At 24.2% G+C, this 25,446-nt stretch overlaps 3 protein-coding genes across 7 annotated transcripts; 1 reads left to right on the forward strand and 2 right to left on the reverse strand.

Annotated features, from left to right (window-relative positions):
* Positions 1-3,729: 3,729 nt before the first annotated feature.
* On the reverse strand, positions 3,730-11,822 carry LOC112592535. 3 transcript variants are annotated; one of them, XM_025336621.1, is made up of 4 exons: positions 11,540-11,822; positions 6,654-6,881; positions 6,489-6,593; positions 3,730-4,331 (listed from the first exon to the last, which is right to left on the reverse strand). In XM_025336621.1, the coding sequence occupies exons 2-4, from the start codon at positions 6,873-6,875 to the stop codon at positions 3,840-3,842; spliced, it is 819 nt and encodes a 272-aa protein (XP_025192406.1). In that variant the 5' UTR covers positions 6,876-6,881; positions 11,540-11,822; the 3' UTR covers positions 3,730-3,839. The 3 variants fall into 3 exon arrangements, with proteins under 3 accessions (XP_025192406.1, XP_025192407.1, XP_025192405.1); XM_025336620.1 differs by lacking the exon at positions 11,540-11,822 and adding an exon at positions 7,030-7,069 and having other exon boundaries at positions 3,731-4,331; XM_025336622.1 differs by lacking the exon at positions 11,540-11,822 and having other exon boundaries at positions 6,654-6,895.
* A 1,837-nt stretch (positions 11,823-13,659) lies between these two features.
* Positions 13,660-15,533, reverse strand: LOC112592515 (coiled-coil domain-containing protein 97). The gene is made up of 5 exons (XM_025336598.1): positions 15,331-15,533; positions 14,680-15,006; positions 14,419-14,591; positions 13,965-14,348; positions 13,660-13,895 (listed from the first exon to the last, which is right to left on the reverse strand). The coding sequence occupies exons 1-5, from the start codon at positions 15,340-15,342 to the stop codon at positions 13,664-13,666; spliced, it is 1,128 nt and encodes a 375-aa protein (XP_025192383.1). The 5' UTR covers positions 15,343-15,533; the 3' UTR covers positions 13,660-13,663.
* Positions 15,534-16,556: 1,023 nt separating this feature from the next.
* On the forward strand, positions 16,557-20,377 carry LOC112592499 (UPF0769 protein C21orf59 homolog). 3 transcript variants are annotated; one of them, XM_025336568.1, is made up of 6 exons: positions 16,906-17,037; positions 17,097-17,156; positions 17,672-17,836; positions 18,002-18,237; positions 18,300-18,470; positions 20,064-20,377. In XM_025336568.1, exons 3-6 carry the CDS (start codon positions 17,698-17,700, stop codon positions 20,292-20,294), a joined length of 777 nt encoding a protein of 258 aa, XP_025192353.1. In that variant the 5' UTR covers positions 16,906-17,037; positions 17,097-17,156; positions 17,672-17,697; the 3' UTR covers positions 20,295-20,377. The 3 variants fall into 3 exon arrangements, with proteins under 3 accessions (XP_025192350.1, XP_025192353.1, XP_025192351.1); XM_025336565.1 differs by lacking the exons at positions 16,906-17,037; positions 17,097-17,156 and adding an exon at positions 16,557-16,770; XM_025336566.1 differs by having other exon boundaries at positions 16,906-17,156.
* The last annotated feature ends 5,069 nt before the right edge of the window (positions 20,378-25,446 follow it).

Raw genomic sequence — 25,446 nt, forward strand, 5'->3', positions numbered from 1 at the left:
ATAAAGAATTTAAAATATACGTTGTTATTGAAAATAGTAAAATATTAAATGAATTAGAATGATAAAAAATAGTAAAAATATATTTTAGAAAAATGCTGTTTTTAATGAATTGAAACTTTGTAAAAAATTATTTTCAGAAATGTTAACAGTTTTTGAAACATTTGTTAAATGGATCACTCGGTATACTGTATATATTACAGGTAAAATAACAATAAATAATTGGATACGTTGACATTAGCTACGGATAATGTTTGCATTCGCCACGCATTTTGGTTAATGTGATTATATATAGCTACGTAATTTTAATATTGCCCGGAATAATGTTAACAATAGTCAGTGTATTGTGGGTAGTATTTAATTTTTAAATTGTACACGTTTGTTATCTCTTTGTATACTAACTACAATCTACATAGAATCAGTATCACTGTCATCAAATTACGTTAGTACGAATGTCAAAAAATAATGAGTTTTAATAACTAATCCATAATTTTCTCCTATGAAACGCCGGAGGCAGCATGATAATGACAGCTCAATGTTGGCAGAAGTCGAGTGGATTCGAAAAATATAATATTTAGTGTCGTATAAATTTAGGTCTGAGCATGAATGTTTCTATAAACTTGGTATAATAAATAATAAATATAGTTTTTTGCTATTGACACAATTATATACTGTAGAATTCAGTTTTATGTCAGTTTCTTGCCTTTAATATCACTGAATAAGGTGTTACACGCCTTCAAATCATCGAGGGAAATTGCGAGATAGATGTCAAGTGGAAGTGGTCAAGAATACGAGTATAAAACATGTTTTTGTAAAGAAAAATGTGACGTTATAGTAATTGTTAGTGAATATTTTCAAATAATTAATATAGTCTAATAATTAAAATGCCACGGAAGCATGTAAAAAATAAATAATTATTTTTTTTTCTTAATGGTGTTTTATTTATTATGTCTTCACTTTTTCAGACTCAAACTAAAAAAAATGATTTTAAAATTAATGCATTAATCACTCCGTTTAAAATCTAAAAAATAAAGAGGTACTTAATTTTTATTAAGTTGTAGTCTGTAGAGTATAGAATATTTTATAAAACATTTCAATAATATGAAACTGTACTATAATTATTGCTTAATTCAAATTTAGACCGTTCTATGTATTGTAATTTAAGAGTTAAGCTTAATATTAAATTACGTTCATATTTAATTTTTAATAATTGCAATAAAATTTAAAAATTCAAAGCAGACTTTATAGATAATATGTATAGAATGATTTAAAAAATTATAAATGTACAATAGAAATAGCTTAACAGGTAAAAATCTTTACAATTCATTGAATATAATAAAAACTTATTTAAAAGTACCTAATGTATTCAAAAATTGTACGCTATTTGATATTTTATTTTCTGCGTGGAAAAATAATAAATCATGTATGTCTTAAAATTAAAAAAAAATGTATTAATATGAGGCTGCTATAGTAACGTAATTACGTTAATCATCGGTTGCTAGGGTCAACCTTAAGAAAAATCCAATTACAAAAATAAAATTGTATCCAGATTCTACATGTAGATTTTTTAGTGTTGCTATAGTAACGTTATTATATATATATTTATATTATTCATCAATTGATGGGACAACCTAAGTATCTACTGTAACATGAAATCTGCCGGATAACGTAATTATATTGCAACTATTGCAAGGTTAATAGATTAACCTTGATTATATTGCGTATAGGTTGCTAGGGGTAACCTACAGATACTATAATACAAAATTAAAACATTATGACATTATTTTCATCTTTATTATTATATTTTTACCATGTAAACTATAACCACAAAATAAGCCACGCGAAATCGGTCTGAAGAAAAATGCATTCAGCCAAAACCATAAATTGATTGGTAGTTAAAAAAGGTAAAGCGTAGCCAGTACAGCTAACCGCTCTTCTGTACCTCTGGTAATAGTGTTGAGTGTATTTTTTCATTGAATAAGTTATTGTAAACTCTTTATTAAATTTGAATTCAATGATTAAATTATTGTACATGAAAAACAATTCTGACAAAAACGGTCTATCAGTCAATATTGCTAAGTATATTTAATGATATATTTATATTATTGCTATTTTAGAAATTTACTTTATTACTATTTCAACCTCAAATGTCTATAAAAAAATATCATTATAGGAACTAATAGTACCTATGAATTATGAGGAACCTTGTCTTACGTTTTTAAACTTTGTGATGGAGCAAAATATCAGATATAAATAATTGCGAATTAAATTTTAAAAAAAATAAAGAAATAAAGAAATCGATTCTGTACATGAATACCAGTGTTTGGTATTCAGATCTCCATAGTGGCTAGACAAAGCCATTTTACATTTTTACCACTTGTTAAAATATAAGCAGTGATAATATGATAATAGTAGAATTAATATGATAATAAATATAATATGTTATGTCTTCATATTAATATTATCAACAAATTCGCATCACTGAATACATACTCCGTTATTTTTTCTCTGATCGACAAATAAGTATGTCACTTTCTTTTAATAATGATAATCAATAGGTAATTACTTTGTTACCAACAATTTATAACAAAACATTTTTATACACAGGTTTTTCTAGAAATCAACCGGAATTGTTTGAACACCTGACAAAAGAATTGGCAATGTACTTCAACGATAATTTTGTCTCCAATCTAAAACAATAAACAACAAAAAATATAGGCGGATAAGTCGGTAATAATTATGCTGTATAGTAGTCAGTAAATGTCAAGTTCACGAGTGTACTTCATTGAGTAGGTTATTTACTATTAAAACGGACGTGTTAAGTATTTAAATTCAATGATCTATCATTGTACATAACGAAACTCGATTTGGAGCAGAGGTAGTTGGTCGGTTTAATGTTTACAAAATAATTTTCAATTTTAAGTCATTTTGTTAAGCCCTTATAAAAAATTAATGTAATTTATACACTAATCCTTTTTTTTAATTTTTGTGATTAAAACTTTTGATAAACCATGTATACATTTTAAACCTTTTAAATTAATACATTTTTGACTAGAAAATAGTTTGCGGATGCTTGCGATTTTGACAACTCTCATCAAAATTTGAAATTTTACAATTATATATAAAAAAAAAAAATCATGACTACGCTCAATATAGATATTTTTTAATTCTTGTAAAAGAAATAGAAATTTAACAATGTGAGAAATCTTGTGTTTGTTAATTGTAAACTCAAAAAAAAAAAAAAAAATTGTATTATAAATACGTCCATTAAAAACTAAAAAGTCTAGAATTTCAAATACATCTCAAACAAGGTATAACTTAGGAAAATTTAATTTTAGAAAAATGTCTTAAAATTTTCCACATTTTACGCCTTATTAGTATTATTACCTTCACTGAACTTTTAATTTTTCCTGTGATTACTTCTTTACATATTAATGGATTAAATTAATTATTATCAACATATTTAATAGCTCTTGTAATCTATTGTATACTTAAATATAAGAATAGAATAAGAGACGTTAAATTTACAAAAAAAAAAAAAAATTCTGTCTTTATATTTGCAATATTATTTGCGAAAGTAAAAATCTAATGTATGTTAATTAAATGTTTTTTAATCAAAATTAAAATAATAAAAATCATTACTAAAAATATAACTATACCTATCAGTGGTTATGTTATGCAATAAATTAATTTTAATCTACTAAATATTTTTAGCAATTTTAAATCCATATTTATTAAAAATCATAAGTATAATTAATATAATACAGTTTTTAATAAATTATAATAGCTTTATGAAATTACGCTTCAAGATTAATATTACAGACTGTAGGTCTTGCAAAGTTTCATCCATTTATTCCTGTCTTTGTTTTATCCGATGATTCCTTTTCTAACGACTCCTCGTTCAAGGCATCCTCGTCCAAGACCTCACTTGATGACTTCTCGTTAAACTTCTCTTTGTCCGCTAATGATCCCTTGTTTGACATATCAATTTCTACTGAATTATTGGGATCCAACGAATTTAACGGAATTTTATTCTCTAAACTGAATACGCTGCCATGTTTTTTTCCACTTTGTTTCTTTTTGCGACTATCGTCATCAGCTTTAATTGTTTCGTTAGTGTCTACAAGCTTATCATTATTATTATCAAATTCTGCTGCAGTGCTCGCGGCTTCTGTAGCCTCAAAAGCAGCTATTCTTTCCAAGTTATTCCGACCGTCGTTTAGTATGATCATGTTGGGATCCAAAGGTTCGAAGTAGACTCTATCCTCGTTGATTATGTTTACTACCTGTTCTTGCGAGTTTTCAAGCACATGCTTTTGTGCAACCGAATGTACCTAAAGGAAAAACTAAACATGTTTATTCATTTTTAGTAACTGCATTATTGTGCATATAAAAATACTACTAAGATGATTTAATATTTTTGCTATCTCAGAAACGTTTTTGTGATTGGAAAGAAGGATAACCAATTGGATATTTTCGATTATCAATATTATATTATTAATTTTTTGACAGATTGATAGTAAAATCCTGCACATAATGCATTTATCATTTATTATTTATTAGTATTAGTACCTATTATCTTTAGTACCCATACAGAAAATTTGACTTGCATATTTTCGTAGAATAAAGTTTGCTACCCAAGAATTATCATTCTTTATCAATTATCGAAAGTCAGTATTATTTGATAATCGATTATGTTAACGTATTGGTATTTCAAAAACAGAAAAATATTTATAATTTGTAGCAGTTATTGTATTAAAGAGTAAACAAACAAAAATATACAATTAAAATAATGGTAAAAAAATTACTTTTATACGTAAAATTTATCCCACGAAAAGTTCATATTATTCAATCTGCAGTGCCAATCCATAAATTACTATAAAAATTGTATTAATAATAATTTAATAGCTTTTTTACAGGGAAAAATACATTTCAAAAACAAAAAAAAAATTCAGTCTCTAGTTAAAATATTTTGAAATTAATTCCATGTTTAAAAAATAATCTTTGCAAGTATTTGAAGTTTAATTTTTAATTTTTTTTTTTTTTGATATAGTCTCATTTACTGTTTTTCCTATCTTAAATACAACAATAAACATAATTGATTATGTTGAAAATTAATTTTTACTAAATATTCCCATCTGTTGGCTTTTTTTTGTTCACTTATTAAAAAATTACTTGGAAGTCCTTTTATTTACTTTATAGTAATAACTAGGTAAAAAATTCTACCATGAATTAGCTTCAATGATGAAGAGTTGACAAAGTATTTTGCTCTATAATTTGATAACAGAAATAATAAATTTTTTATCATTATTACTTCTATAACTTTTGTTTTGCTCAGATCCAAAATACGTAGGGAAATATATGATCAATCATTATAATATAGGATTGCATAATACAGATATTGGAGATATAATTATAAAAAAAATAAATGTAAATAAATTGCATAGATAATTACACTTATCAATCAATGAATGTATAATATATGGAATTATAAAAATGTGTATGTGTGTGTCTTGGTACTTAATAATGTTAGTCACCTACCCTTTTACTCAATACATGTTCCTGATCATCGTTTATGATATATACGGTTTTATTATATAATTTTATTGTAAGCCTGCATTTAAATTTGTAACTAATAAATCATGATCAGTTTTAAATTGATTTAATTGAATTAGTTAATATTAATATGTAAAAATTGAATCAAGATCTGATTATAAAAAAAAAATAAATATACAATTTGATACAGAAATGAGGAAAAATATATACTTGTATCTAAATGAATTTTTTTTTACGCTTGTTAAATAGGTAATATGATGTTATTCATAAATTATTTTTAATAGTATGTATTTTATAAATTATAGAAGGATATAATATTAACATTAGAGAATATTATTTTTTCTTAAATATAATTATAACTTCGTGAATAAATTTAATTTAATAATAATTTAATTCTTTGATCATTTAAATTTGATTATATCAAATCATTCAAATCTATTAAAGTCTAAAAGTGATATTAATTAATAATATCAAATTTCCATAAAAAAAAGATTGCAATAAAAAATATAATTGCATAATATTATTATATTTAATACAGAATTAGTTGCTATTTTATTGATGCGCAAGACTTAAAGATAAATTTCAAATCAATGGCTTAAATTCATTCTGGGAGACATTTAGAGATTTAAAATTAAAATTTATTGAATCGAGTAGAAGCTAAAAGTAAATTCCAAAAAAAAAAAAAAAAAAAAATAGAATTTTTTTCTAATTTTTATCTTTTTTCCAAAATGTTATCTTCTGACAATATGATTTTCTATTTAGTTTTTGTGAATTGAAAAAGCTTTTTGTATATTAAAAATGTAAATTATCGATATATTTAAATTATTTTAATAATTATTATTTTATCTTTTAAAAGAGAAAAATGTAAAAATTATGACTATAGAATAAATATAATATAATTGTTTTATAAGTTAGTATAAGTATTTTTACTCAACTTTTTCGTGTTTCTTAAGTAATTCAATTATTTTTTCGTTGGGCAAGGCGTGCTTTTCTGGTGTGCCATGTTTCGTCACAAGATGCAAATCAACTCCATCCATTATCTAAATAACAAAATATATTGAAGAATATTTTCATGTTTATTTGACTTGAAAAATTGTAACCTGTCCTAAGTAGTCAAAGCCATTATTTTCTAATAACTCTCTAGCTTGGTCTTTGGTCATTCCAGGCAAATAGACGGTCCATTGGTTAACAAAATGACCATTTTTAAGTATATTCGGATGAATACAATCATTATCTTCATAGTGACTGCACACGTCTTCCCCGAATGAGACACTCGTTGAAAATATGAAGCTCACAAAAATTATGGATAGTGATATCGCCATTATAAACTGGAAAAATTACATGCAAGTACTGTGATCAAATATAAACATTATAGATAATTGATATTTTAAAAATAACTTTAAGTATATAGCATAAAAAAAATTGGTCTAACTTTTGTGTAATAAATTTATTAGATTTTCGGTATCACAGACTTACATTCAATTTGATGTGTGCAATTAATATTATTCAATTCGACTGGAAATTAAATTATAATACGTGCGTATTATATTGATTTATATACATCCGTTTTATTAGGTAAATGCAATTTTATTAATTTAAACATGGCATTAAATGACTATAAAAATAATTGATACAATTATACAGGTGTTCAGTTATTATTTTTTTATACTGTAAAGTATAATATATTTTAAATTATAAAGAGTATAATGTATTCAGCTAATTAGTTGAAAGCACGTCAATTTCCAATTTCACTGTATTGTTTATTCTTTATGAAGACAAATATACCTACGCCTACAACATTACAACATAATATCTATTAAGTTGATTATTATAAAGTAGATAGCTATTAAATAGATACAGACACTTAGTGACATACTACCAAATAATTTTTTTCCTGATTAATAATACCAGTGCATACTAGTTGCCTCCCAAAATATACGAATTGCCTCCTATCCTTATTGTAAATAATAAGTTTAATATACAATAATACACTATAGTTGCTTCCAATGACCAGGTAGTTTATTTATGAATTGCCTCCCAAGAAATTGTATACTAGTTGTCTCTGGCATAGAATTAATTAGTGGTTTATGAACTTAAATAATAATAAAACATCAATGTACAATCATAGTTATTTAGAATTATTTAATTTCTTATTTTTTTTTAGTTATTTTATGTTTTGTCATTATTAGAAATATTAGTAATAGGTTTGGTACATATATATTTTATACTTTTATAAACAAATAATAGGTAAGTACATAATTATATTAAAAACATAAAAAAAAATTGTTAATTTTATAATAATAAGTCAATACAAGATTGAAAACAGGTGGTAGCATCTATAATTAGTCGATAAAACAAAAATATTAATAACATTGCTTAAGTTAATATTTTTTAGCAAATAATTGTAGGTACTTAAAATTTGATATTTTTTTTTCATTTAGCTTTTAATTTGAGTATCAATGAAAATTATTTTGCTTCTAATTTATAATCTTGCATATTGACGTTTAGGCTTATTAGAACTTTGTATTAAAATTACAGTCTTGGTGGTTTGAATTAGTTTTAAGACTTCGATAAATTTTTAAAGATATAACTATTTATATAACTAAATTAGGATACGAAAACTCGAAATAATTATTAAATTTGATGTTTGACAACAGGTTGTGCGTTAAATGCTTGAACTTTTATCTGCCTATAAACAAGGAGGAAAAATTAAATTCTCTGATATATATTATGCGCCTATTAAATAGTCTGAAAGTTGGGATATTTTAATTTCTAAAAGTTATATGTCTGCTAGTTAAATTGAAAACATATCTTCGATTTCCGCTGGATTCAAAAATGATAGACCAAATATGTACCTTAAATAATCGAATCGTCATTAGAGTATTACGAAACTAATCCAAGTGACTGAATTTTACGCCACCAAGCTTGACTAAGATGAAATCGACATCCTTTTATAGAAATATTTTACCATATATAAAACTGTGTATGGCTTTTTCAAAGTCAACATTAATTATGTTTGGCTTAAAATTACAATCTATTTTTAATTTTAAGTGTAAAACGTATTTAATACATTAAATGTATCAGTTTGTCGTTATCATGAATAATAAATAACTGATTAAAATATTTAGTGCAATATTGAAATATTCCATTTACGTATAAAGTATCGATTTTTACAAGGAATTCCAAATAAGTTTTAGTAGAAAATAAAACAATACCGTTTTCTAAATCATGGTGTAATAAAAATTGATTAATTTCGTAAATAATATCAATTTCATTTAAAATATTATAAACTTCATTTTTCGTTGTAGGTAAGTAAGACAAAAATGAATTACGAGCTCGATGAAATTTTTTTTTATGTATTAATGTATAATATATTATTACATGGGTAGTTGTAATATTATCTATTTTATGCTGTCTTAATTCTGTGTGTAATAACTTTGAATGCCTTTCACACAATGGCATAATAATGTTTCAATGACTGCTTTTCTTTTTAAAGAGTTACTAATTTCTTGTCTTTTAAGTACTTCTTCTGATAACGGTACCTGATTATTATGGTTCAACTTATACTTTTGTTCAATATCATTGTGTCATTTACATCTACTTTTGAAAAAGCTATTAATATTTTTTTCGTACAACTCCGCCGTTAATACAATATTCCTAAAATGTAAATATATATATTTATGTATTATAAAAAGTTTAAGTACATAGGTCGTATAAAAAGTAAACAATTGATACTTAATTTATATACTATATAAAATAGATTAGTAATTTTTCTTTAGATAAAAGTTCAAAAAAGTTTAAAATTAATGTGTTAAATAAATCTAAAAATTTCTGTTGAAATTTAAATTAAAACTTTTCACAGCCACCATAAATCCCATTCTTAAACATCCGCATTGGATGGTGTATAATATTATAATACCAGTCTCTTAATACATTTTATAAGCCTTTCATAGTTTCATCATTAACCTATAGTACAATAATATCAATGGAGTATTTTTAAAAATGTTTTATTTAATATAGGTAAATAAAAGTTATAAATAGATATTACATTTTTACATTTGAATTTAAAAAATATATTATATTTTTGCTTCCAGACAATCCAAACAATTTTAAATAATTACATATAATTACTTAGTTTGCATTATGTTTATTTATATTGTAATTTTTCTTATTAATAATGAATCATATTAATGTAAGTTATGCTACAAACAAATTTATTGACATTTTAAAGAAAAAAAAAAAGAAGGAAATACTTGTTCTTAAGAAATAAATATCATCAAAAATCAAAAAAAAAAATAAATAAATTATAGACGGAAAACTGCAATTATTTTATCAATTCATCGTAGAGATAATTTATACATATATGTTTAAAATATAGAAATATAATATTAACTATCATGATAAAAACGGCAAAAATTAGCTTTACTACTAATATATATATATTATAAACAAGAAATAGATAGTACTAATAATAATCCTAAACTAAAATATAAATTAATTATAAATGGTATCAACCTTTCTACAAATAATTTCCCTATTGAAACTATTAACTTAACTAAAAATTAATCAACTTCTGAAAATACTTTTATCTTTTGGTAAAAGTAGAAAAAAAAATGAGTAGTCTTTAAATTAAACAAAAAAAGTCGTATTAATTATTCTGGAGTACGGACAATAGGTACTAATATACCATATCTCCAACGACTCCAACAAGTAAATTAATTATTATGGCTATGAAGTATGAACTGTAATGTTAGAAATAAAATAAGTTTAAAGGTTCACAACAAATATTCTTATACTCCTTTGTTTTCTTCTATCATAATATATTCATATTAGTTTACGTAAATCATATATCTATGCTTGATTTCGGCATTAATTTATATTATTACATATTAAGTAGGTACCTATTTAAGTAATTTTACAATTATTTCAATTCTATGAATTCCTTTGTTATTAGGTATATAAAATAGATACTTATACACAGAGGCGGCTTGAACATGTAAAAGACTACGGCTTTACCACAGTCCATGTTTAGGGTAGGTAGTGGGGTGGTCAATGGTCATTGTTAATAATATAGACATTTTTTGAAGTAGTTATAACTTATTATTTTTCTTAAAATATTTTAATATTTTATAAGAACAAGACATAAAAAGATGTTGTCTCAGTACTGTTATTATTATTAGTATTATTAGGTTTTTAATTTGATAGTTTTTATTATTATAAATCAACCTAAATGGCTAAATGCCAAAATATATTAAGTTTTGCGAATAATCGAAGAAATATAAATTTAACAAATTGGGTAAGACATTTGGATCTATTTTTCTCAACTGATATTAACTTGAACTTTGAAAAGGTAATAAACAAATTATTATATTTGTATATATTCTCATTTGTGTTTATGTATATTGTATGGAGAATACTCGTACGTACCAATAAATATTGTTTGGATATATTTCGGCGGCAGTCTAATATTTACATAAAACAAAAGATACTTGTGGTCATCAAAACTTTAGCCAGATTAATAATTATTTTCAGAAATATGAAAACCAATCTGAGTTTAATTCATGACAAAATAAATCTATATATAAACAAAATTACTTATACGATATAAGAATATTGTAGCCCTTTTCTGATAAGCTATAAAATCTGGTTTTGAGAAATTACCCATGGTTACTAAATAAAAATATAATTTTTTCACACACTCAATTACTTATCTATATTTACTATTATGTTAATAAAACTAAACTTAGGCTAATAGGTTGGGGGTGAGATTCTTCAGGCCACCTGTTAAATCCACCGGGCAGATATATGTATAACATACATTTAAGTATTAGGTATAACTAATATTGTTACGATTTTAGCGAAAGCCAAAATATTCAACTCGAAACATTTATAATATAATACATATTATGATTTTGTATATTCCTGCAGGCCGACACATTATTATTTTTTGTTTCTTCCTACATATTTACAATTCGTATAGCCTTACCAATTTCCTTTTTTTAAAGCCACACCGACACGCATGTTTTGATTATTCGATTCCGCTTGTAATTACAGTCTGAATTCCGAAATATAATCTCAATGTTTGATGACAAACGACAAGACCTCATTGACATAACAATTTGAATTGCCATCGCTTGTTAGATATTATGCACTTAATGGAAAATATTGACGTGCCCGCGTATTTGCATCTCTAGTAAATATGCGTCTCAACTACGTGTTAAGATTACCTACGCCACTTACCTAGCCGCTGTTTGATGTACCTGACAGTAGCTGACTATTGATAATGATTTTTTTATGTATAGTTTGGTACGTATACTCGTATACATATTTATAACTATGACACTTGTAGGTACTGTATGTATAAAGTATATTTTATTAAGTAGGTTTATTATTGAATTATTTATAAAATATTATGAATATTCATGTAAATCAAAAGAAAACGCACAAAAATAAACTGCAACTATTATGACCAATCCATTTGAGGCGATTTAAGTAAAATAGCCTTATTTGAATATAAAACGAGAACATAGTTATACAAAGAAGACGGAGGTACAATAAAAATAAAAGTATAACAAATAGAAAGTAATGATAATTAATATAGATAGATGTGTATTCAGTATTGTGTGTATATTAGTTAAACAAATCGATGATAATAAGTAGGTAAGTAGGTAACAACCAGTAAATCGAAATAAATATAAATTATAATAGGCAATAGCATTATAAATTAAAATTTAATAATAAATAACAAGATTTTAAAACAATAGTATGGATATAAAGAAATAAATATTTTATGCTCATAAAATTTGTAAATAAACCAATTAAATATTCGGAAATTTATTAATGCCTTTGAGAGAGCAATATTATTGCAATTATGATATTAATGTTATTACATATGTTAATCACATCTTATAAGACACTGGGTTTGAAAAGAGGAATTCTATTAAATAAACTTAAGCCTTTTTGCGATGACTTGAGGCAAAAAATAAATTAATTTAGTTAAGAGTATTAAGACTTTTGAATAATAATAAACTATATTATTAACAATATAAAATTTGTGGGTTGGTGTATAGGAATGTCCTAACACTTAAATAATATCAAATGATATATATATGGTCATAACCTCCTTCACTAGAAATTATGCTACAAAATTGTAATAATAACATAGAGGTGCATATTATTAAAAATATGCTGTCTATTAGTTGCTGCATACCTATTGTTATAGTCGATATTACTATAAGAAACTTTTAATGTATCTTTACTTATTTATAAAATTATATATTTATTTATTTTTATTCTAGTGAAAATATTTAGTCATTGATAGTGCTGGATCTTGAATTCTGAGAATCTAGTGCAAAAGAAAATTACGGGCCCCCTTGAAAAACAATTCATTGTATAGTATTTTACTTTTATATTCTTACTACAAATCAAATTGTATTATGAATGACAAACAGGTAACTTGAACGCAATTTATACTCTATATTATAGCCTATTGTATAAAATTCATAGTAAAACTTGAAAGACACTTTTTTTAACAACAAAATGAAGTATTTTTATCTTCTAAATGTCCCTAATAAATGCAGATACTATAAGATACAGTCTGTATCACAATAATTATTACAAAATAATACCAATACATTCACACACAAGAAGTTTTTATTAATTTTTATATGTGTTTCGATCAATTAGTAATGTGTAAAAAAAAAAAAATAACTAAACAATCAATCAAAATATAAATTCACATTAATTTACTACTGATGAGAAAACAAATTAAACATAGTTTCAAACCAATTACTGAAATTTCAAAACAGTTGAAAAAAACAAAACATAAATTTCACCAAGTATCTATTTTAATTTATAGTATTTTGATATCCATAATACCAGAGGCCCCCAAATATTTCAAAGTTCGGACCCGATGCAATACATCATTTGCACTGGTGGTTTATCTGACACTGGTGATTAATAGTATTTGGTTTTGATAATTTATATATAAAAAAAAAAAAAAAATTATTGAATTTAAAAACACAATTTTATAATGCTGATAAATTATAAATGAATTTTAAATTCAGCACCTCAATGACAAGTTTAAATAAACAATAGAAGTTCTAATATTTTATAAATTTTTTAATTTATTTGCTACACTATCAGTAATTTCATTTTTTCTAAGCATATCCATATAGACATCTAATTCATCTTCTTCATCACTTTCTATAGAATGCTCTAATTCCATGTCATCTTTTATAACAGATATTTCTTCCAAAGGAATTTCTGAATCAAAATATTTTTCTTCTTCATCAATGGATTTAATGTGCAAGTTATCATATTCTGGATTATTATCCACATTACTACACAAAAAGAAAAAATAATACATCAATATATAATATATAGATTTATTATACCTCTAATATTCATACTTGTAATCATAATCTTCTTGGCCATTAAGGAATTTGTGAATCATATGAGATTTAAATTCATTTAATAATAGGAGCTTTTCTTCATCATTTAGTTCTTTGTTGTTACACTGTTCTAAATTGAGGAAATGATCTTCTTTCCATCGACGTTTGCCAATTTTAACTGTTTCATTTCTGGGTTTACTATATTCGCCCCAAAATGCTGATGGTTTATGAACTTCCTTAGGCATTGATGGTTTATTAGATATAACATCATCATCATCATCATCATCAACATCACATTCTTCATCTTCTTTATTTACTTCTTGAACTTCCTCTATTTGTTGTTTACGTTTTAAGTCATCTCTATTATCACGATCAATTTGCTCAAATAAAACTTCAGTTAACCTTAAACAAACATGTTCAATTAATAATAAAAAAAAAAATAAAAATTAAAAAAGTATTTTATTATAATTACGAATTTTGAGCTAAATATTGATTGTCATAGTTGAATTTTTCTTCTTCTGATAGATATTGTCCAACCAATTGTTCCCAAAGTAAAGGTTCTCTATTTCGCATTTCATTATCACTGAAGTAATCACCTTTAAGAAGTTCAAGCATTGCTTGATAACGTCGATTTTTACAAATAACCTAATGAACATAAATGTAATATAATTATTAGTTGATTAGATCAATAATAATAATTAAAGTTGTCTATAAAATATGTTTTGCCATATACTTTTTTTGAATTTATTAAACGGCTTAATCTGTGTAGATGAAAATGTATTTCATAATTGTCATTATTTTTAGATTTAAAATATTCTAAATGATCTTCTATTAAATAATCACCAAAGATATATAAAAACTTTGAGTGACTATCTTTTAAGATGTCCCCGGCAATTTTTCGTCTTTCCTCAAGTGAAAATTCTGATTGGTCCTTTTGTTGACTTATAAAATCACTATTTAAAGCTTTCATTATAATATGATCAATTATTTGCTCTTGTGATGTTTTAGAGTTTTTATCATTTGTTTGGACTCCTAATTGGAGGTCTTCTTTTTCAATCATCTAAATAATAAAAAATAATTAATAAATAATCTAAATTAATTTGCAAATAACTTTTTGTAATTAACAGTAACATTTTTCTGGTATAAGAATGAGAAATATGACAGATTTAGAATATTTCTAATGGAAGAGCAAAAATCTCCAAAATTAGTATGGTAAATATTGACATCCCTTTGTAGAAAGAATATGATAGTAATATAAAAGGTACTATAAATTGATACAAAGGTCAGTTAAAAATAACCTTTTTAATATTTTAAGCTATTTTATTAAATAGTATTTAATTTTATATTTTTGAATAACAACAATATAGGTATTATATTAACTCACCACAGTATCCATTATTAAAGCATTGTGTTAATTACTCGGTTAAAATATAGTTAATAGATATCAAAGTATAATAATTAATAAAATTATAGAAGAAAATTATTGAAACTTAACTAGTATTATTTGTAATACGTTAACAATAGTTTTAGGAATTTTAGCTTTTTGAATTAATAATGAATAATATGATACAAATGTCAATTGACAATTCAACATTAAATATTTGACATAACAATTATTGCTATCATTATGATAATAGCGATAACAAAATAAAGGTATTATCATTTTATCACTATTTTCAATTTAAAATTATTGGCGGAATTGATAATTATTATCAAATTTATGCACATTTTCAATATTTTCATTGTCTTATGATTTTGAAGGCTATTAACTCTGTCATAATATTGTTAATAACAAATTGGTTTATATTTCTGTAATAGAATTATACACATTTCAGAATTTAAAGATTAAATAATTATTTGATATAAATCTATTTTCGAATTATCTAATTTTCAATGTTAACGTTTAAAATTTATTTAAAATTTTAGGGTATCTTCTTTCATCAAGTCTAGTTCCAAAAAAAAAAAAAAATATAATAATAATAATAATAATAATAAAAATTAAATAAATCTAGAAATCCAATGGTTTCAAAACGATTTTTTGATGTGTGTTATAATTACTTAATACTTTTAAGGTTTTAAAACTTTTACTTACGTACATTATGAATTTTACTACTCGTCAGTCGTCATCTACACACAATGCAATTTACAAAATATAAAGATTAGCTAGTTTTAAAATATTATCTATTTATACCATGAACCTATTTACATTGTTTTACGATAAGGTGTTATTGACTCAAAAGTTAATAACAAATAAGTAATAACAATAACATAATATTATATAAGCCATATTTATTTCATTATTATTGTTATGATTAAATATTAATAATATAATAAAATTAAATCAATCTACCTATCGTGGATGAGAAATATTAAGACATATTATGAAATATACTTAGTGATACCTACAGAAGTTGAGAGAGTGCGAGTCGCGAGTTAATGAGTTAGTAGGTGAGACAATAATGAGCTGAGGGTATATAAACAAATTACAAAACGATACAATCAGCGATAAAACGGCGGCGATTTTTACGTCATAGACCATAGTCATTGGTTCGTATATCATCATAATAATATTATTGTGGTATTGTACCGTAGTTGCCATGGCACCAGGTTTGAGTTGTATTTTGATAACGCGTTTACATTGTGTTTTGTATAAAGTTTGGTGTATTTGTGTTTATTTTATTAAGGTCTGGACAAATTGTTACGAACAAAGGAAATCAGATTTTGTTTGTTTTTTAATTGTGTAATACCTCAGATCTCTGTTTGGCGCCTCTGCGTTTCATCGTCACACGGATTCGGGATTTGTCGTTAATCGTTGTACACCAAGGTCGGGATAGTTTTAAATTTTTAAATTTGTTATCTTATTATCTATCTTAGTTTCTTCTTAGAACATTAACTTTGCAATATCAGTGAGCTCATGAAAATTATTATTTATTTAAACGTCAGAACGTTGTGAAATGCATACACATTTCGTTATCATTAATTAATAAATACTTAATAGAAGGAGTATTAGTTAAAAATACACAATAATCATAACAAGTTGATTGGGTTAGGAATAGGATTGCCAATATTGAGCACTGAATATTGTTTATATGTAATAATTAATGGATTTACTTGTTGAGGTTCTTAAGTATTAAAAATGTAATTATTCAGTTTTCAGATTGCTTACTGTCAAATTTGGTAGATATTATAGAAATCCTATAATTTGATTAGGTACTTATATAGTTATATACATTTTATTGAATAAATTAATTGCATATTAATGAAAAAAAACAAACGAAATAACACACAATCTATTAATAAAATAATAAAATATCGAATAATACTTAAAATTTATTATGTAGAGACTCATTTAAACTGTACAGACTTGTATGTACCTAGTTATTAACTATAACTGATTCTTAATTTTATCATTTTTTCTCAATTTAACTATTAATTCAATGTAAGTGATGTTGTATTGTACTTTCATCGTCTATACCTAATAGAATACTTTATAATGAAGGTTCATAATTCATATTTAATACATTAAAATTAATCTAATTTGTTCATTAAATTATTATATTAATTAAATTGAAACTTTAATCATTTTCTAGAATCTCTAAATTAATGATAACTGAGTTTTATTTGTTGTTTTTTTGGTAGGATTTGACATTTTTATGTGCATTTTTTTTTTAAATTATTGAGTAACTTTTTAATACTATTTTATATTTATGATTATTTTTTTTTAGGTGGTATTATTGTATATATTATAAAAATGGTATTAATTCATGTTAAGCATGGCGACGATAGTCAATTTTTGTATGAAGCATCGTTGGAAACTCCTGTTGATGAATGTACATTGAATATTACTTCAATATATAACGGCCGTTTGAAAATTTCCAGAATCTGTAGTGGTAATTATTAACTTAAATAAAGAAAAATTTTTTTGTTTATTCATTGTCATTATTAGTACTGTTAAGGTTTGCACATACTGTGGTGGTGGCAGTAAAATTTTATTTTCCTACTGTGGCCACCCGCAGTGTGTAGGACCTTTATTAATAATTTGTTTTTTTTTTCAGAAATGGAAGAGCTTAAAAAATATGGTACATTGTTGCCACCTGAGATAATGGGATTGACTGATGAACAAGTTGTTGAACTTAAATTGATTGATACATGGGGTGAAAAATGTATACCTAGTGGTGGTTACACATTTCACAAAGACCCAATTGGACGCCGAAATGGAAAACGCCCTAATGAACAAATGCAAAATGTGTTAACTAAAACAATTGAAGAGGCCAAGGCTTGTGTGTCAAAGGTAAATATTATTATAATAAAAATTGTAATTATCTATTTTTCTAAAATATACATATTTTATAGAAATTGGTTCAGTCTCAAATTTCATTAACCCAAAAGAAAGTTCAAGAAGCTCTTGACATACTTAGAGGTGCAATTATGATTGTTTATCCAATGAATTTACCACCACATGATAACATAAGACTTGAGATTGAAAACAATGAAGATCTTTCAGGAACTCATGCATCATTAGATGTTAGTATATATTTTTTTTATTCTTACTAGTTATTTTACCTTAGTTTTAGTTTTGTATTTGAGTAAATATTTTAAGCTAATCCCCATATAAATAAAATCAATTTTATGTATTTATTATTGTTGAATGTTTATGTTTCAAATTCTAGACGTGTAATATAATTTTTCCTGTTTTGATTTTAGAATCTGATCAAGTCTCTCTGTATTAAATTTTGGGTCTCTATTCTACTTTTTACTTATTCTCTTAAATTTATATTTCCATAAATCATATTATTAGTATATTATGTAATTTAATTATTCTAAAATATAGCTTTAAATGTTCCCATAAATAAGCCACTAAAGTGAATGTATATTTGAAGTTTGGAAATAAATATATTGGTATAGTTTGATATTTTTGAAATAATAAATACATTTAAGTATTAAATGTATTCTAAAATAACTTCAAAATAGTTGATTTTAAAATCAAAATTTTTTTTTTGATTTATGAGTTTGTTTTTAATTATATGTATACCGGATGAATCTTTAATTAAACAAAACTCATTATTTTAAAATCTATTATGTTTATAAAACAATTTTTTTGTATAATTCTAAGTTGAAATAAACAATTTTTTTATATTTTTATCGTTATAATTTTTTATTTTTTGAATGACTACCTACATATTTATTTCATATTCTGAAACAGGAAATTTTTCAAAGTATTTTGATATATCAAAATTAGAATTCAGATATTTAGTTTATGAGTTATAAGTATTTAAAGTTTTGGTGAGTAGAGTAGTAGACCAATATTTTGCAGGGTATTTTCATATCACTCCATACCACTCACCAATATTTTAAATACTTGTAAACTGCTCATCTAAATTTCTATTTTCATGTATTGAAAAAAATCTAAAAAATATTCTGCTTTAGTATGTGAAATTAAAAATATGTAATGTCATTGAAAAAGTGAAAACTTTAAAGAATTTAACTATAAAAATATTAAAAATGTTGTTTTATATAGACTAGAAATTTTGTATAAAAATGTTTTCAATAGCATTAATAGATTATTAAATAATATGTATTGTTTAATGAAAGAATCATCTTGTATATATTTGATTGATTTCAAATCAATTCAATTACAGTAGAACCCCTTTCATCTGCTCTCGGCTGGTCTGCCGCTCCGGTTGATTCGACCATAGTATAATCGATATGAATACTATGTAATTTAAAAATAGAATTTGGATTTTCTACTTTATAGAAGATATTATATACAATTAATTGCTAGTTTAATATTTCCCTTATCGCTTGTTCGCTTTAGTACTCGAACCTCTCTCGTATCGTTTCTATAGGTGTGCGTATTTTGGAATATTGCAGTGAAGTCTAGAATGTCATTTGCTAAACAAAAATCTATAACTGACTTTTTTTCTAAGTAATGTAAAATATAATAAATTTCTGATATAATCTTGTACGTAATATGTAAATAAAAAAAATGTTCTGTATATTCTGATAATCCGACCTTTTTCGCGTTCTGATCACACCCCCAGTCCAGAAGGTGATGGATTAGAGAGATTCTACTGTATAAATTTAATAAGTAATAGTTATATTGAATTTTCTACTTAGGTAATTGCACCAAATATTGCACAACTTTGGTTTTCTGGTCGTGAATTAGTACGAGAACCAAATAAAAAAATGAAGGACTATTTGGGGCGCAATGAAAAAACAAAAGTTGTGTTGAAGCTTACTAAGACCGGTTCTGGACCACCAGCTCGTGAACCACCATTAAGTGAACAAGACCGTAAATTATTAATGGCTGAAGCTTATAAAAAACAAGAAGAATTAAAGGTGAGTTAGTTTTATTAGTTTCTGCACACATTATATTTGTATATACTTTGTTTTTGTAATGGTAAAAAAAAATTAGAAGATCTTATAATTATTATGTAAGATAAAGCAAATTAAGAAAATTTTATAATATATTTATAAGTTAAAGGTATATCCTTGAATATTATTTATTTAAAATTTTGTTATTTATAGTTTATGCTTCAAATCAAAGTGCTTATTATATAAAATGAATTTTTATAGTTTTGTTGATCAAGTGATTATTTGTACTAAATGGTAGTCATTTTTTTTTATGTGATTATTTTAACATCTTATTGATTTATAAATGTTATTCTATTATTTAAATTTTAAACTACAAGTATTTCAGACTCCAGTTCAATTTATTAATTTGTACATACCATTATATTAAAATAAATATATATTATATTTTTGATGTACATAATATAACCTTAAGTCCATCTTATAAATTGGTTATTTATTATAATTCACTTCTGTAAAATTCTTATTTAAACTAATTTTAACTAATTTCATAGAAATACATTATCAAATATGTATAATTAGATAGTTAAGTTTATTTAAATTTTATTTAGATCAGTCTTGTTTTATAATTGGTTGGTTCTATTATTTGAGTGTTCATAGTATAAAGTTATGAAAAATATACCTACATTGTTAATAATTTGTTAAATAATATTAGGTTAATAAATAAAATAAGGTTTTTATAATACAAAAAACCAGATATTATTATGTATATAAATCAAAGCCATTAATATTTGAAAACATAAATATTAAGTATATTATATATTAATGATAATTTATAATTTGTTTAATATTATTATAAAATATTTAATGTCTAAGTTTGAATATAAAAAACATTGAAAATCAGTAAAGGGAAGTTAAATTTATTAAAAAGTAGTATCTAGTTTTGTGTAAAAAACATTAATTTAGTTGGTGATAATACTAAAATTAATGTAAAAGCATTAACATGTTATTATATTATTGCACATATTTTAGAAATATGAGAAAATACTTAATTTTTTTTAAATCTCACTCCAAATAAATCACTAATGTAATCAATCATTTGAATACTTGCATTATAGATTATAATTTATTATTATTATTATTGTTGATAAACATATAATTATGTCATAGCAATTAATAGAATTTTCATATACATCTATCAACATGTTAAAATTTTCCATCGACAATTTTCTGAGTTTCACTAAAAGTTTTAAATAAAACGATGCTTGATTTTTTGTTCGGTATAATTTCGACCAACAGCACGTAAAAATAACGTTTGTACGTTTGTAAAAATTGTATCATAGACTTGATTAAAAACTGAATCTTGTTCTTCTAAAAATGAACCATATTATGGTGCTTTAAACGGTGTATAATTATTATTTGGATGTGATACATTTGTCAGATCAAACCAATTATTTATTAACTCAATGAAATTAGCGTATCATCATTCAGTTTTTTATTTTGAATAGGCTTGTAATGCTTTAATGCTGTTGCAGTTGTGTGTGACAAAATTTGAGTTGCAAGTTGTAATTCACGTAGTAGAAATAAAATAAAAAATAGTCAATACAAAAAACATGTACAGAGAAACATAAACGATGATTATATATGTGTAATATGTACTTTTGTAGTGCGAGTTGTATTAAAATATAAAAGTATTGTGGATATGAGTAGAAGTGAGATGGAGCTCGTACATACGGAGTGATCTGTGTTAAAATAGCCAATGACAAAATATCATCCAATATGTCTTTACTTGTTTTGCAATTAAAACACTCCAGATGAAGTATTTTAAATTTTTCTTATATTTTAGTCTTTTTTGTGGTAGATTCAACGTTCCTACTCTCTAGTGATTTTTATTTCGTTAATCGCGATATTCATGGTTATTTTTTTTTTAGTGTCCAAACCTTTGGATGGTTATGGGTTATCTAAAAAATGATAAGTGAATATTGAATAGCGAAAGAAAAAGGATATTAAACTATTCTGTCTAGTATTTATAATTATTTATAATTTATATATAATAAAGTTGTTAATACATTTAATTAGATGTAATTTAAAACTGAATAATGTTAATATTATTAATATTTTCTGTTTAAACAGAGTATTTGAAATTTGTTTTTAATTTGGGTATTATATCCAAATACTATGTATATTATATGCCAATTATTGATGTGTACTGGCTAGCGTCGAAGTATTATTTCACTGCGTGTTTCATTGTTATAATATAATAATTTAAATAATATGATTAAATACAATAATAATTAATCTAATCGTCGACCTACTATTCACGAAAACGACACAAATTGTAAAAATCTAATTTTTATTTTAATGACTTCCAATACATATAATTTGTAGGTATACAATAATATTATAATTATATGAATAAGAACAAGACATTTATAAAATATCAAGTTAAATTATAAATTATACGGTTTATCACCTTAATTTGGTTAGTATATATGGTTAGTAGGTTTTTCGTATGAAAAAAACATCATTTCATACTTTATCACATATATTATATTTGTTACCTAACATTAGCTATGGATTTTTATTTAATAGATTTTAATATCTTTTTTTTAAAGGTAGCTCAAATATATACATATATATACAAATTTATTTTACGAAATATTTGTTTAGATATCTGATTATAATATTATGATAATAAGAATAAATTGTCTTACTATTTCTGAAAATATTAGTATAGTACCTGTTTATTTTTATATTCACCTTTAAAAAGTTTTGGTAAAGGAAATAATTTTTAGTTTATGAACACGCAGTTAATAACATGCAATATTGCAAAATATGCGTATGAACTGATGTAAAATATATATTAAAATATTAAGAATTATAATTTATAAGTATATTAATAAAACTGATACAACTAGAATTTATAAAAATAATAGAGAGAATTTGGGAATAATGAATAATAATAAATTAAATATTAATCGTACAATTTTATAATAATAAACATGAAAATAGTACAATACACGCGTTTTGTGTAGTATTGTTATTTGGTACAGTTTATTTTATAACATAATGTTTCTACATGAGCTGACAAAATATTCCAAATAACCAGGCTGTCATGACGTAAAAGAAATTAATTTCTGTTGCGAACTGTCATTTGTGAGGAGTAGGGTGTATACGGTAAAAACCAAAATGTTGCGTGACGTTAAGCGTTATAATTTATTACTGTTGGCAGTTGGGGTTAATATTATTATCCCGAGTTACAGTGCTAAAAGTTCACCACTTTTGCCATTTCATGTAGCTTGTAGCTATAAATTCAAGTCTGTTCTGTTATTTTTTTTTATTAAGTGACGTAGAATTATACTTAATGTATCAGTAACGTCTCTAGACCAATTTTCATGATGAGGGAGGAGGGTTATTATAATTTAGTATGTTATATTAATAAATATATATTATTTATATTTTGAGATAGAACAAAAATTGATACCAGAGGGGTGAATACCTTGGGGTTTCCCAAGGACGTATCTAAATCTATGTGAGAGTTATATTATCTATTGTTTAGCTATAACAATAGTTATACAATAATAAATTAATAGTAAGAACTTAAAATTTTATTTAATAATTGTATAAATTTATATAACTTATAAAAATTGCAATGCATACAAGGCAGATCGTTTAAAATATTTACAATATATATGGTCTTTTCTGTAATTTATATTGTTTATTTTCGTGTCAGCAAAATTTCAAAATTATCTTCAAAGAAAAGTAGTAATTTGTGATATCGGTATGTGAATACATGACACGTCCGTAGTGGTGATAGCTTTTGGCGGAAACTTTCCTAACATTAACGCGTTACGTGACTATCATTTTTTGAAGGTTTTAAACTTGGATCTCATAAACTAGACGCGAGCATGGGATATGCATACTTCGAAAGAGTCATTTACGTATCTTAAAAAGATTTTTTGTTTAAAAAACACAATATACTTATCTATAAATTTAAGAAAAACAAGCTATAGAAAAGTTCTAAATGCTATACATATTTTTTTTTATAAAAACTTCCATTTTTTTTTTTTTACTTTCATGACATTTTATTTTATTTTTTTTTTGAGAAAAAGGCTCAATTTTTTGTTTCACATCACATTTTGTTAGTTCGTAAATAATATCTTCATAAACAAACATAAATTAACTCTATGTATATGTATTAATTAGTTGGGTAAGTAATTTATAAATTATGTATAAAAATTAAATACCTAATAGTAAAAAAAAAAAATATTTCAAGAAATAACCCGTAATCACAGCGGCAAAACGATTTTTTTTTAACTAAAAATAATAAAAATTATTTGAAAAACTCAATGGGTCAAGATCGAATAACTTGTATGGTTCAAATGAAACAAAAAATAATTAACTAAACCTTAACTAAAAAAAAATATCCCATTGAAAATACATCTAGATTAATTAATCTTATTAATTTTAAGTTATTTACTATATAATTTCAAAACTGTCCCAAGTTTGACGGCAGTTTCTTTTATTTAAAAACTAAACAAAGGTCATTACCATTTTCTTTTGTAGAGTCTATTCCAAAATCAAGTGATTTGATAGATGGTCGAGTTTCTAAAACTCCATCTAACTCTTCAGAATTACATGACATTCTGTTACTTCCACTTTTGTTGTTTAACGATTCTTTTCAGCACCTTCCGCTTTGCATTAACTTGTGCAACAGTTTTTGATGAATCAATTTTTTCTAAATCTAATTTCACGATTTCATAAATCTAGACGTCAGAAAAATTAGTTTATACAATTATTCTATTTTAAATTTTATTAGTTAACGTAATACGACAAAAAAAAGGTTAGGTTATGTGATACGTATATTTTATTTATTTATAAAAATTAAATCTGAATAATATGTGTTATCTAATATTTATAGTCAATGGTATTATGTAATCACTTAGGGATTGGATCACAAGTGATTGTTCAATTTACATGTATAAAAATACAGTCGACTTTATTAAACTGATTTAATTTGGTTAAACTTCATTATATTCGAGCGTCCTTAGAATAATAATGGCTTATGTTATTAAGGGCGCTTTAAAGCGTTTACATGATGCATGATTAAATAGATTTAGTTTTTAAACTGACTTTAATTTTATGTCATGTAAAAGTAGTAAATGATGCAGTATAAAGAGTCGTACAT

The sequence above is a fragment of the Melanaphis sacchari genome, unplaced genomic scaffold (assembly GCF_002803265.2).
Source record: "Melanaphis sacchari strain LSU unplaced genomic scaffold, SCAv2.0 Contig178_pilon_pilon, whole genome shotgun sequence".
Lineage (NCBI taxonomy): Eukaryota > Metazoa > Arthropoda > Insecta > Hemiptera > Aphididae > Melanaphis > Melanaphis sacchari.